This window comes from Anoplopoma fimbria, chromosome 2, assembly GCF_027596085.1.
Source record: "Anoplopoma fimbria isolate UVic2021 breed Golden Eagle Sablefish chromosome 2, Afim_UVic_2022, whole genome shotgun sequence".
In the NCBI taxonomy this organism is placed as follows: domain Eukaryota; kingdom Metazoa; phylum Chordata; class Actinopteri; order Perciformes; family Anoplopomatidae; genus Anoplopoma; species Anoplopoma fimbria.
Genome location: NC_072450.1, coordinates 16,032,622 through 16,049,452, shown reverse-complemented (window position 1 = coordinate 16,049,452; position 16,831 = coordinate 16,032,622). Strand labels below are relative to the sequence as shown.

General features: G+C 37.4%; 1 protein-coding gene across 1 annotated transcript in view; it reads right to left on the bottom strand.

Annotated features, from left to right (window-relative positions):
• spon1a (spondin 1a) overlaps nucleotides 1-14,418 on the bottom strand; it is a 59,812-nt gene extending 45,394 nt beyond the window's left edge. Inside the window, exons 1-3 of the mRNA XM_054613610.1 lie at nucleotides 14,184-14,418; nucleotides 12,882-12,988; nucleotides 8,238-8,371 (exon numbers count right to left, since the gene is read on the bottom strand). Of these exons, the coding sequence (XP_054469585.1) occupies nucleotides 8,238-8,371; nucleotides 12,882-12,988; nucleotides 14,184-14,418 (476 nt within the window). The remainder of the gene's footprint in view (nucleotides 1-8,237; nucleotides 8,372-12,881; nucleotides 12,989-14,183) is intronic.
• Between the last annotated feature and the right edge of the window lie 2,413 nt (nucleotides 14,419-16,831).

Genomic DNA, 16,831 nt, shown 5'->3' with positions numbered 1-16,831 from the left:
GGCATTTAATATCTCATACAAAGACCACAAAAAGCATGCATCAGCATTAAGATATGCATACATTGAAGGCTGAAGAAATAAAACTGAAAGAGAAAGACGGCAACTGACAAAGTAATTTCTGCATGTAAAAAGTCTCAAAGGCATTTTCGTAAATAAAATTCACAGAAAGAAAAATACATACTATATAGTTGGCTATGCACTGTGTCGATAAGAACTGATTGACAGGCCAACAGTTATGCTCCCCAAAATAAGAGGCCTGGCAGAGGGGAGCTTCTCTAGATTGAGCTGTCTTGAGAAACTTGTTCCAATGGTTGGTGAGGAACAAAGGTCTGTGAGGAGCCTTGACATGTAAATCAGCCACAAATAAACCTTTTCATCAGTCCAGAAGACTTGAGAAAACAACAACAGAAAACAAGCCTCAAGGCACCTAACTTCCTCACAAACACCAGCCTTTTACACCAGCCATGGCTGCAGGAAGGTTTCCATGGGGATAAAACCCAACAATGATATGCTGGATGGATGTGCTCCAGGTGGGAAGAGTCCAGCTGGACTGTTAGGATACCATTTAGTATCACACTATGCCGAGCTGTGTTTTCCTCTATTGAGCTGAGCTGATCCCAGAACCTGTCCCCAACAGCTAGAAAAACATGGAATTGGGGGTAATTAGATATTCATTCACCCAAAAAAAACTGTGCACTTCACTTAATTTAATTCCAAATTTTATTGAAACATTTAAATGAGATACTACACTTTGGCATTATGATGGCATACTATACTTCTTTTTAATGGCATACTATACTATGATATTTTTTTTTACAAGATATTATAATAATATTGTATTGTCATACTATACTTTTACAGGCATATTATTGTATGGCAGTCTAAGGAGGTACTGCACTGTGAAATTGTAATGACAGTTTGGGAATTTTTATTAACACATTTTAATGGCACACTATACAATGACATTTTCATGAAATACTAAACTATCACATTTTAATGACATACAATACTATGAAATCTTAAGGACCAGTTTCGAAATAAGTGTTTTTAGTAGGTATTTTTTTGTTATTTTTTGACATACGTCAGTATGACTATTTTATGTTATACTTTTAGTTACAGTTTGATAACGCTATGGCATTTTAATGACATACTTTATGACATTTTTGTGACTTACTATAAAATGTCATTTTCATAACATTTTTAATAGCTTTATATACTATTTCGTCTGACAATTCTATGACATACTATACGAAGAAATTTTTTTATACTACACTATGACTTTTTATGACGTGTTAATGGCATAATATACTACTACACTTTTATTACATACTAGACTTTGTTATTTTATGATATTTTTATGGCGTCCTATACTATCTCATTTTGATGACAGTTTTATGAAATTGATTTAATGACATCTTTATGGATTACTGTAATATGACATATTTGTCGCAAGACATTCTCTAGTTTGACATTTTAATACCGTTTTATGGAAAACTGTACTATGACATTTTCATGAAATTTTTACAACATGCAATGCCTTTTTATTGGCATTCTATATTCTTTATTATAACAATTTCCTATACTTTTACTATACTATGACATTTTAAAGACATGCTATACTATGACATTTTTATGGCATACTATACTAGATATTTTTATGACATACTTCAATTTGCCAAGCTCATACTTATTACAACAAGTTTTTAGTTTCAGTCAGTCTAATCCTCGCGTTTTATGAACTCTGCTTAATATTGTATTTTGTTGTGTGTCCACTCTCTGAATGCCAGTGTGCCTCCTGGCAGACAGCTCAGCTCTCTCTGCCTGCCCCGCTCCAATCTCCAGAATTACTCTCGTCACACGTTTCTCAAGTAAAGCTGTTTTTGGGTCCGCATCCACTCCACACAACTACTTTTAATGCCTTTTGATTACATTTATGTGACTACACTATGACTTGTTTTTGAATAATATGATAAGGAATTTTCATGACATTTTTAAGGAATACTATTTTATGAGTTTCTTAAAAGCATTTTAATGGCATAACAAGCTATGCGTTTTTTTAATTACATTATTACGTGTTTTTTTTTCTTCTGTGCCTTAGGTCTATTCTCTACATGTCATAACCAGCGCCACGCCAGTCTGCTTCGCAACAGAGAGCTCAGCCCGTTCTGCCTCTCCACTCCAACGGCAACGCATATCTCAAATAAAGCTGCTTGTTACTATTTCAATCGTCTGTCAGAATTCTGTTTTGGGGTCAGAAATCCGCCCTTCACACCTCTTTAAGACTATTTTGTAGCATACTGTACTTTTTTATGGCATTCTGTACTGTGCCTTTTTGAGACTTCTATGACATACTATTGTATGACATTTTTAAAATTACTTTTCATAACATATTATACCATGAAATTTGTATTACATGCAGTACTTTTTATGACTTTTTATGGCATACTATACTGTGCTATTTTATGAGATTTTTATGATAAACTAACATTTTAGGATATTTTAATTGCCTAATAAAATATGAGAATTTTTACGACATTTTAAAGGAAAACTTTATTATGATGTTTTCAATGTCATACTATACTGTGCCAATTTTTATGACATTTTTATGACACAATGTACAATGACTCTTTAAGACATTTTTGTACCACACTTTACGTTTTATTGCATTTTACTATGACATTCTTATGAAAAGTAATTTAAAGTCATAGTATTTGTCATAAAAAAAAGTAATAGTATGGCATTCCATAAAAAATCAAAATAAAATATGTTGGAAAAATTGCATTAGTCATAGTATAGAATTTTAAAAATAGTCATGAAAAAGTCATAGTATAGTAGGTCGAAGAAAAGTCATAATAAGTCACAGTATATTATCGAGTTAAAAAAGTCACATCATAATATCGAATAATAATATTGTCATAATATCGTTGAATAAAAGGTAATACAAGTGTCATAACATAGTATGTTAAATTCCATAATATAGCATGTAAAAAAACTCATGGTATAGTATGTCGAAACAAGTCATAAAAGCCAGAGTATAGTGAGTAAAAAAATGTCATAATATAGTATGTCGAAAAAAAACATGAAACAATATGTCGACACAAAAATCATATTATAACATGTTGGACAAAAGGGATAAAAAAGTTGAAATATAGTTTGTCAAAATGTCATGGTATAGCATTTCAAATAAGACAAAAAAAGTTGCGGAATATAATGTTGAAACAAGTAACTAACATCATATAATATCGTGTCAAAAAGTCAGAAGAGTATTTTTTTTTTTTTTTTTAGTCATACTATCGCAGGTCGAAAACAGTCATAGTACAGTATGTTGAAAAAAGTCCTAAAAAAGTCAAACTATAGTATGTTGAAAAAAGTCATAGTATAGTATGTAAAAAAAAAATCATCAAATAGTTAATAGAATAGCATGTCAATAAAAGTCATATTATAGTATTTTGAAAGAAATCATAAAAAAATCATAGTATTGTATGTTGAAAAAAAGTCATAAAAAAGTCATAGTATAGTAAGTCAAATTAGGCAATAAAAAAGTCATAGTATAGTATGTCCAAAAAGTCATGAAAAAGTAATAGCATGTTAAAAAAAGTAATCAAAAAATCATAGTATAATATGTCAAACAAAGTCATACTAAAGTACGTCAAGTCATTATATAGCATAATAATAAAAAAGTCATAGTATAGTATGTTGAAAAAAAGTCATAAAAAGCCATTGTATAGTATGCCAAAAAAAGTCATAAAAATAGCATGTCGAAATAAATCACTTCTAATAAAAGGTAAGAATTTGAATGAGTGGATTTGAGTATTGATTGGCTGTAAGCCACAATGACCTTCCTTCCTTTTTTAGTCAAATTCCCTTTTTAACATACTTTTAATGTATGCATTGCCATTCGTTTTCAAAGAAAACCACAGAAATATTCACATAATTATAATGTTATACTATAGTACACTGTAAGTACACTCACTCCTTCTCAAACAAATAATACAAATTCACAAGCACTACTATTCTCTCTCAAATTATCATTTCTCTCTGCATTTTTTATTTCAATGATAGGCATCAAAATTCACTCTTATAAAAATATCATTTTTACTATAGAGGACATATTGGTGTAAGTTTTAGATGGAGTGTGCAAAAGCAAGTATGATATATGGCCAAAACAGTCTAAAAAAATAACATGGATGAAATGATTCAAGCTAAGTGATACCACCAGCAGATCTCTAATTGTTCACGCTTTAATTCAATTTCACCCCAATTTCACATATCTCCCTGAGAGAGAGGAGCAAACTCTGCCTGACTGCTTGCCCACTCTCCCGGGCTGGCCAGACAATCAAGCGGAGTAATGCTTATTTAACATCCAATTTAAATTCTATCTCACTTTGCCATATCCGCACCACCACCGATCTTAATCACCCCAAAAGTGCACTGATTTGAATGTGTGTGGATGTGTGGGGGGATGGAGTAGGTCTATGTTTGCAAGCTTCATAAAAAAAAGAGAAAAATATTAAAAATATTAAAAAGAACAAAAGAACAAAAGAAAATAGAAAAGAGCAAGACAGATTTCATCTTTCTATAGCTACATTTAAATTTGCATGCCCAGCAGATCTGTAAAATAATTAATTTTAATTCTGTTCGATCAGCTCCTGCTACAACCAGAGATCGCATACCTTTAATTTGTTGAATCTGCTGCTACAAACTCTTTTACAAAAATAAAACAACTAAGAGCCACTAGTCAAATCCACTGAACAAATCAAATGTATTTACATCTAATTACCATGAGTCTGCTTGACTATAGTGGTCTGTCACCACTCCTCAAGTCCTCCTTGATCTGACCTATAGTTGTGCTGAAGGAGATTAACAGACTGTGACAGCTGCATGTGGTTGTGACATTCATCTGATCACTGATACACTGTCTTAGTTAGACAGCCCATCAGAACACATCGCACAGCCCCCATATTGCACAGCACCAGAGAGGGATGACAAATATATTGCTTCCTACATACAAATGGAAAGATAAAAGATTGCAGCAACTTCAATGCCGTCTACAATACATGGACTGTATTTTGATGTGACTTACTCTGGCTTCAACCACAAGGATTCAGCTGTGACAATAGCTCCTGATCAGTCAACCGCGGGTCATGTTTGATTTTATCATTAAGTGCCTCCTAATGAGCAAAATGGAAGCCAATTATTTTTAATCCAATTCGGCAAGAAGCTAACATTTAATTTGGAAAAAGTCGGGACAAAATATAGACAAGGTTTGACATTTATAATTCAGTTTTATGTATTGAGAGCATTTAGCAATCATTCATCTACCATTTCCAATCAAGCAGCAGTATAAAAAGCCCTACTTAGAGGTAATGATTAGGAACAGCACACTTAAAAACAAGCCTTTCGCTGGTTTCGTCAGATTGAAATCTTCTAAATCTTTTGTGCCTAGAGAGTCACTAGAGTAGAGTAGAGTAGAGTAGAGTAAAGAGTACTAAAGTTGGGTTCTGATAGTCAGTTCAATTTGAGCAGATCCAAATCCAGTTTCTAGCCTGAAGAATACTATGATTTGTTAAGCTCAGAGGCTAATAAATCCCCTATCACATGTTTATCTCTGTTTACTATGTTTTATCAGCAAAAAGGAAAAAAATCAAAATGGCAGCTTCTTAGCCAGTACGAACAACAGTTTTACCGATTAAAATGACCAACATCCATGGCAATGATTAGCTGTAGCTTATTAACAAAAAGTCTGTGTTTAGTGACTACAAAGATACTTTGAAAGTTGAAAGACATCACTATGTTACACTACTGTTAAAGCCCAAGTGGACTGTTTGTTTTTGTAGTTCAACAAGATTTTGATAGTCAGTACACAACTCAACAAAACAAGAGTGGGATACCAGCAGCTGAGATGCAGTGATAGAAACCTTGGCCTGATGTGATTCTAAAATATACGAAAGCTGAAAATAACTGTATTGGATGGTTAGACTTTCAAAGTCCGTGCTCTGAGTTCAGGAGTTTGAATGAGCATCATTGCCTGACCCTATCATCACAGACCAACCATAGACAGAACCAAACCACCAAGCATAGTCTTTCCATCTAAAAGACATCAGCTGCCTGTCAATTATACTGCAACAAACCACTCGGGAGGAGAAACTGTTCTGGGAAAACATTTGAGCCACAGGAGCTTTCTAACAGAAACATACATGCCACACACACACACACACTTCTAATTTCATGGCCAGATGTTTTTTAAATTACCATGATATTTTACAGGCAGGCTGACTGATCGAGCTCTCTTGGGACACAAATTGGGGGAAAAAACATTTACCCCGCCTGTGGTGGTAATGAAAATGTCCTCTCTAAACTTATCCATGAAATTAGCAATCATTTCAGATTATATTGTTTCGTTCTATGCCTAGTGCTGACTGCACAGTATGTTCTTGTTTATGTTCCTATGTTTCTCTGGTGGTATGATACACAGTACACAGCCGTAGTGTACAAGAATGTGTTTCTCCCTCTTGATAGTTACATATAAAAAGCCCCATCAGTTAGTTACAGGAGTTGAAACTCCTCAATCAATAAGACATAATTAAGACTTGTGTTTGGTTGCAGCACAAAGATATACAACGGCTTTATCAACCTGAGTGCCAGTTAAGGGAAAAAACAGTGGCAAATATCCACTCCAAGCCTGTAATGGTGATTTTCAGTGGAATCTCTTTTGAAATTCTCACTCTCACCCCCCACCCCTGCGGTCTGCGCTTAGGTATTAATAAGTCCAGTATCTCTTTCTCAGCTGTACGCTCTGTCACTCTTTCAACTTTTTCTCTTTATCCATGTGCTTAACTGAGAACAATTCTGCCATCATCCCATTGGTCTCTATGGGGAGCTCAGAGGCTCTGTGACTGTGAAAAAACTATGACAACACCACAGTGAAGATGAAAACAAAGAGGACATAGATTTTATTTTTTAAATAGGACGGGAGAGCGAGGAGTGAGAGAGAGTATAGAAAAGCTCAGACGTTATTGAGTGGGCAGGTCATGAAGATACTCCAGAAAGACAAACACAAGGGAAATGGAAAGCACAGAGACATAGAAAAGGAAAGCTCACCACATTCTGTATCAGCCATACGATAACATGCGTTACTAAAAACTGTAACCTTTTCATCATCCCTTTGTACAAAGGAACAGCAGAGATGTAGCATACAAACACAGTTAAATAATGCATTGATCAGAGGGCCTTTTGAGTCACAGTCACTTAGTATCTTTCCACCTCCTGTACTCACATTATTACCCCAAAGTACTGGATTAATAAATGGATATAGGCCATGACTACCCTTCTGTGCCCAAGCAAGCCCAAAAGACACACAAAAGCAGAATTAATCCCTGTCAATCAGCCATATAATTGATAAAGGTAATGAATAGTTTATAAAGCCAAGAGAAACAGAAAATTGACAAGACGTTCTGTACTTAACTGGGCTTACCTTTCGGGAAGTGAATAAACAGATTTACTGTACATGTGAACTTGCCATAAAATATATTGGAAACTTTTAGTTGAAAAGTTGAAAAGCAAGCGCTTAAAACCATCCTTTTACGGTAGGTCAACCTCTCTCACAACACAACTAACTGTTACCGCTATCAGTATACACTTTGCAAGTTTATTTACTAAAAGTAATGCACTAACACAAAAGACAACCAAAAAATCCTTATGATCATTTAAGAGTGTGTGGCTTGTGGTGCTTTTAAACTGTATTGCATTACACAAAGAGGTTTTTTCTGTTATTTAGTCCTTGTTGATATAAATACTATCAATCTGCTATTATAAATTTCCATTGCATAAAATACAAGAACAAGTGCTCATGTGACTGCCTGGAAGGTGGAAAAACAGATTTCTAAAATACACCATCTAAAAGCTGATAGTATGCTTTGAAAAGTATCAGCAGGAGATAATCACAAATCAAATCTATCATTGAGACTTGTAGACTAAGCCTGCATCTAATATTCTCCAGTGATCTGTGGGCATTGATGCAGGGAGACAAAAAAACATTTATATATTTATAGAAATGGGCAGCCGTACTCACCACATTACCAAACCTTAAAGAACATAATAATTACAGTTCACCATGTACAAGGACCTGTTTAGCTAAAACTTAATCCCCCATCATTATTGCGTAGTGTATCTCTAAACATTAGAGCTGAGGACTCGCCTCTCCTCATCAGGCTCAGCATCAGTTGCGGTATACATACTTAATGGTGACACAGCCGGAGCCACTGGGGGGCGCAGTCCAAAACACCTGGATGCTGGTGCGTCTGCGAGGAGTGCTCTCTGTCACTGCAGGGGGGCAGTTGGTCATAAACTGTGTTTCCTCCTCATCAATTATCTGTAAAGCAGGCACATAAACACACAAAGAGATTAGTGATGAATAAAAACGTCCTCAGTCTTGCCTCAAAAGAACTTGAAACATCTGCATGGGATTTTATACTTTTCCACATTCATTTCCTGTACTACGGCTAGCTCAAGTGCCTATAAATATAATGAGAAGCTAAAACTGACATTATTTCATAATTTTACAACCCCTCAGGGGATTTAACCCAAAGTAAATCGAAAATACACAACATGAGTTGTTGGTACAACTAACACATCTGATTTTAGCAGCAATACGCTGAAATAAACAGAATCTTCTCACATGCACTGGTTTAAACACTAGTGCATATGTTTTTAAAAGATCCTGGGATTCAGGATCTCTCTAATTGGCCCAAAAATCTATATAATTGTTGATTATTGAGTATGAGATATTATTAACAAGAGAGGCAAGAAGAAAAAAATGTCTGCCATATAAAACATGAGCTATATATGTTCTCTAATCATTACTGTTTTTATTTTTTCTTGAGAGATACAGGATACTCAGTCAACACAACAGAATGCAACCGTTAACAAGGAGTTGATACTGCTTCTTTTTAAAGTATCACATAGTAAAACCACTCTGTCAGATAAAGACAGGCCAGTTGATTTGTATCATTCCACTCCTTGTGAAAATCTGTCATTGTTAGTATATTGGGGACAAGGACACAAGCTTCTTTAAACCATCCTCCACAGTAGTAAAAAAAAGAAGCTGGTTAAGGCATTTGACACCAAACAGCAAAGTAATCAATCCAGTCTAGTGAATGGGTGACACTACTTTCACTTTCCATATCGTATGTCAGCCTTCTAGTGAATTTTCCTTGTGAAATGAAGTAAATTGAATTGAAGTCGTCAGTGCTCGATCAATCAGAGAGTTCACATCCAGATGCCCAATCATGACTCTAACATTATAGGCCTTAAAAAAGTCCCCAGACTCTTTGGGTCAACTGAAGAGTCTAAATGCATGCTGCCCTCTACTCAGTTGCACATCTGAGACACTGAGCATCTCGTTGATTTTAACTGGACAGGAAATTAGTAGAGCGGGTTGCATGAGGGAGCACAGCCAGCAGGCTAATATTCACTGCCCAGAGACCAAGGATCTGTTTGATAGGAAGTGACATCGGGGCAGTAAAGAAGGGGAACTTTCTCACTCCATAAAGCTGTCAGCAGAGAATTTCCTTTGTCATGCCATGTTATGAATGAGTTCCCTCTTAAAGTGGATTTTGTGTGGATGGCATGCCCCTGTGTGTGTGTGAGAGTTAGAGAGTGTGAGAGAGATAAAGTCAGAAGAGGAGCCTGGAAGTTGTGTGTTTGTGTGTGTGTGCCTGTGTGTGTGTGTGTGTGTGTGTGTGTGTGTGTGTGTGTGTGTGTGTGTGTGTGTGTGTGTGTGTGTGTGTGTGTGTGTGTGTGTGTGTGTGTGTGTGTGTGTGCCTGTGTGTGTGTGTGTGTGTGTGTGTGCCTGTGTGTGTGTGTGTGTCTGTGTGTGTCTACACGTGCAGTGCATGTGTATGCATGCTGACGGATTATACAGCCCCCCCTCCATGTTCCCATGGTTTCTAACAGGCATCCTGGGGTGGCCTGACTGGACTACAACACATGCTAAAACCAGTGAAGTCTCAGCGAATGCATTTAAAAACCATCTGCAAACAGAAGTAACCAATTTTCTGATAAATGATCTATGATTTATTTCTTCTTGTGCATAATTCTGAATGTCCAAAAGAGAAAGACTTTTAATGCTGGGAAAATTGAAAATGTGACATATAATATAATCCCAAAAAAGAGGAGTTGTGTTTCATGGTTTATGAACAAATGTGTGCATGAAAGTAAGCAATTAATTGGCTCGAAAAGTAGCTACTGGTCAGACCCAAACAATGTCCTTGAGCTTAAATAAAATGAGGACCGGACTGGAATAGCGCATGCAAATGTAACAATTTTCACAAGGGTTACGTGTCAAACATCTTCGTGGAAATGTGACGTGAAGACGATGCACCCACAATCTCTGTTATGTCTTTATGTACAATTATGTCATCTTACACTCAAAAGGGCAATGATTTCACCCTTTGCATAGCCAGGTTTGCCTTTTCTTATTCTATCATCTCACCCTGCTGCGAAGTAATGTCTCATCAGACATCACCAGCATTGCCTGCTGGTTTACACTCTTGCCAACAAACACACACATACACACAGTGGCATCTGACCTTCCCAGAGAGCTCAATAAAAGTGCTTTTCATCAAGTCGGGAGCTGTCCTGAGACGGCTGAGATGGAGCACACCAACAGATTTCAAATGAGCTGTATGTTAAATAAAGTCTGACGTCTTCTGTTGCAGCTTTTTTTTCTCTCTTCTCTCAATGCCAGGAGGCCGGCCCACCCAGGGCTCTTTCAGAATGGAGGAATGGTGTGTGTGTGTGTGTGTGTGTGTGTGTGTGTGTGTGTGTGTGTGTGTGTGTGTGTGTGTGTGTGTGTGTGTGTGTGTGTGTGTGTGTGTGTGTGTGTGTGTGTGTGTGTGTGTGTGTGTGTGTGTGTTTTTGAAATGAAAGGCATAAAACATGAAAGACTAACTGAGCAGGTGATGACAGAGGGATAACTCTTTGGACGGCAATTTATTTTAACTGCGATATCACACGGTGCTTGTAGCGAAACAGGTGATCTGCAGCTGTAAAAGAGACCTTCAACTTCTTAAAACCTAGTAGACATATCAATTCTTTTTAGTTTTGATGCCAAAAAATAAAGGCTATGGTCACACATTTATCTATAATTCTCTGTGCACTCCACTCTCAGTCTCATCCATGTGTGGAGAGAAAAATGACTGAACGTGACTAAATGATGTAGTGTTTCCCCTCTTTACTCCTGAGGTTTAGAGCCCTGTCACACCACGCCACACTCCGCTGCCATACCGCTGAAAGCATGCTCAAGGCTGGCACTAAATAACAAAAGCATGAAATCAATTGGAAGGACAAATAAAACAGAAAAAAATGTTGCATGTGGGTAATGACAGAACAAAAATAAAATGTTGCCGTTTTTTATGTCCCCCCATATTCAAGGCTGAGGTCACAGAGAGTGCCACAGCATGGCAGAAGCTGTGATCAGAGCAGCCTGAGGGCTGCTGTTCAAACCTCACCAAGCCGACAGGTTTACAAAAGTCTGAAAAAGAAAACTCCACACATGCTGTTAAACCCATTAAAAGATTGCTTCTTTACTAGGTCTACACTAAGAAGACATCTTTTTTGGAGTTCTCTGCAGAAATGGGGATTTGGATTCAGGTATTTTATGTATGCCTTGCATTTCCTTCTTAAAAAAATCATCATGGTATACTGGTTTTACTGTTGTAAACTACAGTAAAACTCCAACATTTTGGGTACTTGATATAGTTGAAACAAATTCCTTGGTTGCTCAATTTATTTTCTGAATCCTTTAAAAACAGGATTAGGCACCCTGTGCACGGTAAACTCTATGAATTTTATGAAACTGCAGCCTAGATTTGGATGAAATAAATGTTGGTATGACATAGTAAGCTAAATGAATGAAAGAAGAACATGAACTGGTGAAGTGAAATTAATTTAAAGGTTATGAATGTAATGCTACATCAACTTGCCATGTAGTTCTACCCTGTGAATGTGCTGGAATAGCATCTACGCACATTACATGATGCTATAGGTATAGCACTATGTAAAATACTTTCAAGAAATAAAATAAATGTCTCAAGTTTATTGTTGTATTACATGATTATTATCCTTCCTCTTTCAAACTCACCCATATACCCCATCAACCACTCTTCTGTTTCTACCACTCGACTCCTCACACTGTATTATAATTACAAAGGCCTCACATATTTGGCCCTTATCACATGCGCGTAACACCACCAGTTTCTTTGCCTTCTTTCTCTTCTTTTAGCACTATTAGCCCCACTCTGTCAACTCTTGCATTCTACATTACTCAAGCTTGGTCTGCCTGTGTAAAATGCATATTAGCATTTCAACTGCTTTGATTGTACACTTCCTACATACATGAACTGCTTGTGGGCCCACAACTCTCAAATTCCACACATGTGCACAGTTCTTTCAGAGCCTGGAAAGCTGATCTGAGAGTATGCTCTTTTCATATGCCATATTAGAGGAGGTGAGGTGAGAATAATCACACCTTGACATGTGAAGACAGGAAGGCTGTGCAGAGAAAATCTCTCAAGACCCCCATCCCCCCAATCTACAGTAAGATCTGCCTTTTTTTTTTTTTTTTAATCACACCTTGACATGTGAAGACAGGAAGGCTATGCAGAGAAAATCTCTCACTTCTTCACACAGTTAATGCAAAGTGCTTGTGCTTGATTCCAGAGGAAGGATGGACATTAAGTACCAGGGTTTAACTACAGGTGTGGTAGATTAATATGGTTTGATTAATAGCAGTGTAACTGAACTGTGATAATAGAGAACACATACAAACTGGTCTTCTTTTGCGATTGTACATGCAGTCATGTCTTTAGCTGCAACCTTACCTGGAAATTTCCAATATAGTCCTCGTCCCTGTCTCCTTCTGCACCCTCCCTCAGGGCAATAAGGGTGAACCCTCTGAAGTAGGAGGGGCTGGATGCAATCACAGTCACTAGATGGAATCAAACAAGAGAGACAACAAGCATCACTTGACAGAGAAAGCAGCTGAGCTACAATCCCCACTGCCACACACAACCCTAAAGTGGGCTTAATTAACTACATGGCTGATTGTATGCACAATCAAATGTTTCACCTGCTTTTAAGGATGTAGCTCATTATACTAGTCATTATAATGGTTCAATCTCAGCCTGATAGTATTTCCAGATGTTTAAGATTTTTATACATTTTGCATTCCAGCAGAAAATTAAAAAATATATTTTTACTTTGTGGGTAACGGCTTTATCAGCATTTTGGACGAGACTTTTAAGCTTCAAAATGATTTTTTTTTTTTTTAGTATTGGTGAGAGCAAAAATGTGATAACCAACTCTCCACTTTGCTAATTCACTTATTGGCTTTGAATGTTATAAAACTATTTATGATTATATCTGAAAACAATGAACTAACCACAATGCAACATACGAGTCCAGAACAGCATGAGCCTTAGAGATTCGCAGAGCAGATGGCACATGCACATTAACAGCTCCCAATAACTTCCACTTTAGACAAAAGCTATGAAATCAGGGACTGCTGGCTTTGTAAAAAAAATCTGTTGGAAAGAGAATACCAAAATGGAACAGTCGGCAGAGGGATTTAGCTTTATATAAACCTTTTTAATGTTTGATCATTGAGGAGCTTTTAATGCTTAGCCTACTATTTACTCATGGTTCTCCATATAAGGGTTTATTAATAGTAATAATAATACCACTAATAATAAGTAAGTTGATGTTGTTATTAATAATATAATTATTATTACAAGTATTAATATTATTATTGTATCATTATATTATGCATTTTAATCATAAAGTGCTTTACATTGTACGCAAAGACACTTTACACAAGTTAAATACTTCATATAAAACAACATACTATAAGTAAAAGGTATGTAAATTGTTATCAAATGTATCTTTTAATGGTTAAAATGCGTATTTCCTTAGTGGGAGGCAAGATCATCTCTTTACGAACCAAATACAGATTGGGCTGCTTTCAGGGTGCATACACTCGCATCGCATTAAAAGTAGACTGTAAAACTTGTTTTGTTTTTTTCTAAATTTGCTTAGCATACTGACCGCGGATTAGTGATTATTTCACAATACGCACACAGTGCCAGCCAACGACGTGTGCGTAAATCTCGCGGATAAACACCAACCTCTGTATGTGCTCCCCGGCTGGTAGGTCTCCGGGTCTCCCTCAACGCGGAGGCGAAACTCACTGTTGCCCTCCTTGCGATTGCCCTGAGCCCGTAATATCCGACTACAATACCCGTCTCCCTTCCCGACTCTCTCAGAGGGCTCCTCGGTGAACGCGAACATATTGCACGCTGCGGTGGAGATGAAGCAGAGCAGGAGCAGGAGGCGCGATTGTAGCCCGGTTGCTGTCATCATGTAGGGTCCCTGCAGCCAAGTTGATGCGTGGAGAATATATTGTCAGCGGGAGACGACGTGTGCTGCTCCTGTTTCCCTCCGAAATGAGAACTAAACTTGCTAAACTGGTGAAGTAGACTTCTGCTCTGCTAGGAGGGCAGATCCATCCTGGTGTGTGTGAGTGGAGAGCGAAGGAGGAGGACTGACTGTGCACTCTCACTCTCTACGAGCACTGCACAGTGTGTGCCGCTGCTTACACTGAGCTGGAGATCAGGGGTCCGAAGAAAACGGCCAAGAGAGGAAGGAGCGCTGCGTGGCTGTCTCCAGGGCCACAGCTATTTACAAACAGACTACGTGAACAAAAGTGTGAACCGACAGAACAGAACAAAGACAAACATTCACGCCAATGAGTGCGGAGAGGAGGCAACGCGTTTGACATACTTGGACTGAACTCTCAGTGCGATGTGTGTGTGTGTGTGTGTGTGTGTGTGTGTGTGTGTGTGTGTGTGTGTGTGTGTGTGTGTGTGTGTGTCATCGCTTTACTGAAGACACACGCAAAAGGAATTGATGAAGCATGCCAAACGGTGGTCTGGGTGATTCATTATAAACGATAGATGATGTGTTAGGTGTGTTGAACTCATCGGCTGGTCGTTGACTGGCTGCTTTGCTCTCTTCATGGTGAACTAAAGAGAACAAATAGGCTACTTTTATACATTGCAACAGAATTGATGCCAGTATGTGAGTGTCCACCTGGTTTTACACAATAGTGAGATCAGCAGAAATAAGAAGGAAGCTTTGTATGCATTATAGTTATATCCCTGTAATGAGGGTTTCAATCATTTGGGGTTCAAAGGAACTGCTAGTTGAGGCTACTAATGAAAACAAGAAATAAGATTTCTCAGTGTTTTGTGCATGGACTATTGGATACATGCTAAACATCAGCATATTATTGGCACTGTGAGCATGTTATGATGCAGACATATGTATCTAAAAGCACTCTTTGTACTTAATACATCCTCAAAGGGCCACTCCCATGGTAGACTTAGTCTTGTGTTCATAAAATATCTGTACCTCTTTTTTTTTTTTTATTAACCCCAAGTTTTAAAAGTTAAATTGAAATAATGCCACAATGCAATTTTTCTAAAAGTGTTCACTGTTTGCAAAGTCAATGAAAAAACACGTACATGTTCAAACAACAATTTAATTTTAATTATTGTTATTCACACAAGCCCCTGGAAGGCACACACGCTGTTAGAATTGTCTTTATATGATTCTTGGGTAAAATGTAAGCTCTAGCTGTCTTACTGGTCTTTATTGTCTGCTTTGTCTCTTTTCCTTATTTTAAAATCAGTAATCAGAATGTCAACAGAGTTCCGGTACAACTCATGATCATGAACAAGTGCTCTCCACAAGGGAAAGCATCCTTTGTGTCCAGCTATGATGTAATTTATTTAATAATGATGAAGAATACAGGAGGGTTTGGAGTGTCGTTTGGGTTATTCTTTTATATAACATATTATCCTACATTGATTTATTGATTGCTTGATTCATCATTTAAAATAGAAATTATAAAATCAACCATGCGTTGTTTAGCTCAGTAACAGAAGCATAGTGATTTAGTTGTGGTCCCAAAACCTGGACTTCACCCAACTTCTACCACTTGGTGCCCATTTAAATCCTTAATGATTGAAGTAAGCACCAGTCTGGAAAACATAGTGGGTGTTTGGAGCAAACCGGTAAGAAAACTACCTTACAGGAGACTAATCACTTTTTAATCTATCCTGTGGTTTGTTTTATTTTGACCTTCAGTGTCTCATTAACAAGCTAAGAAATAAATGATTTTCTCCCAAATGCTCACTGGCTCTCTCCTGTTATCGTCCTCACCTTCTCTGTCTTATCACTCATATTTCCTTCTGTCTTCCAGTTGTCTGTTCACCACAGTTCTCCAGTCACTGAAATAAAGACATGACACGTTACACAACAACAATGACAACACAAGGCTGGGTCTGTGACAATAACCTTAAAAAAGTGTTGATGTAATCACTCACTTTTCCTTGCCTCCTTATCTTGCACAGAAGGAGGAATATATTTTATCCTTTGTGACATTTTCTTGCAACACCCCCAGAGTTTATTTTAGTCTTCAAAAGGGTCAGCAGGCACGTAATGAGGATGTAACCACTTCTGATGGGCATTGAAAAACTTGGAGTGGCAACTCTGTGCATCTACCGCTGGGTTGATGGATGGATGATGGGGGAGGAGAGGAACAGAGTCTGGATAGAAGAACGATATACCAGCAGGCGTCGTGAAAGCATTTTGCCTTGCAGCCCTGCTGGGCTGATTCTCTTCACCTTCAGTTCTCAGGTTACTCCATGCCTTTTTACAAAATGGACTGTGCAACAGAACAATGTCTGCAAGATCTTCACATTACCTTTTG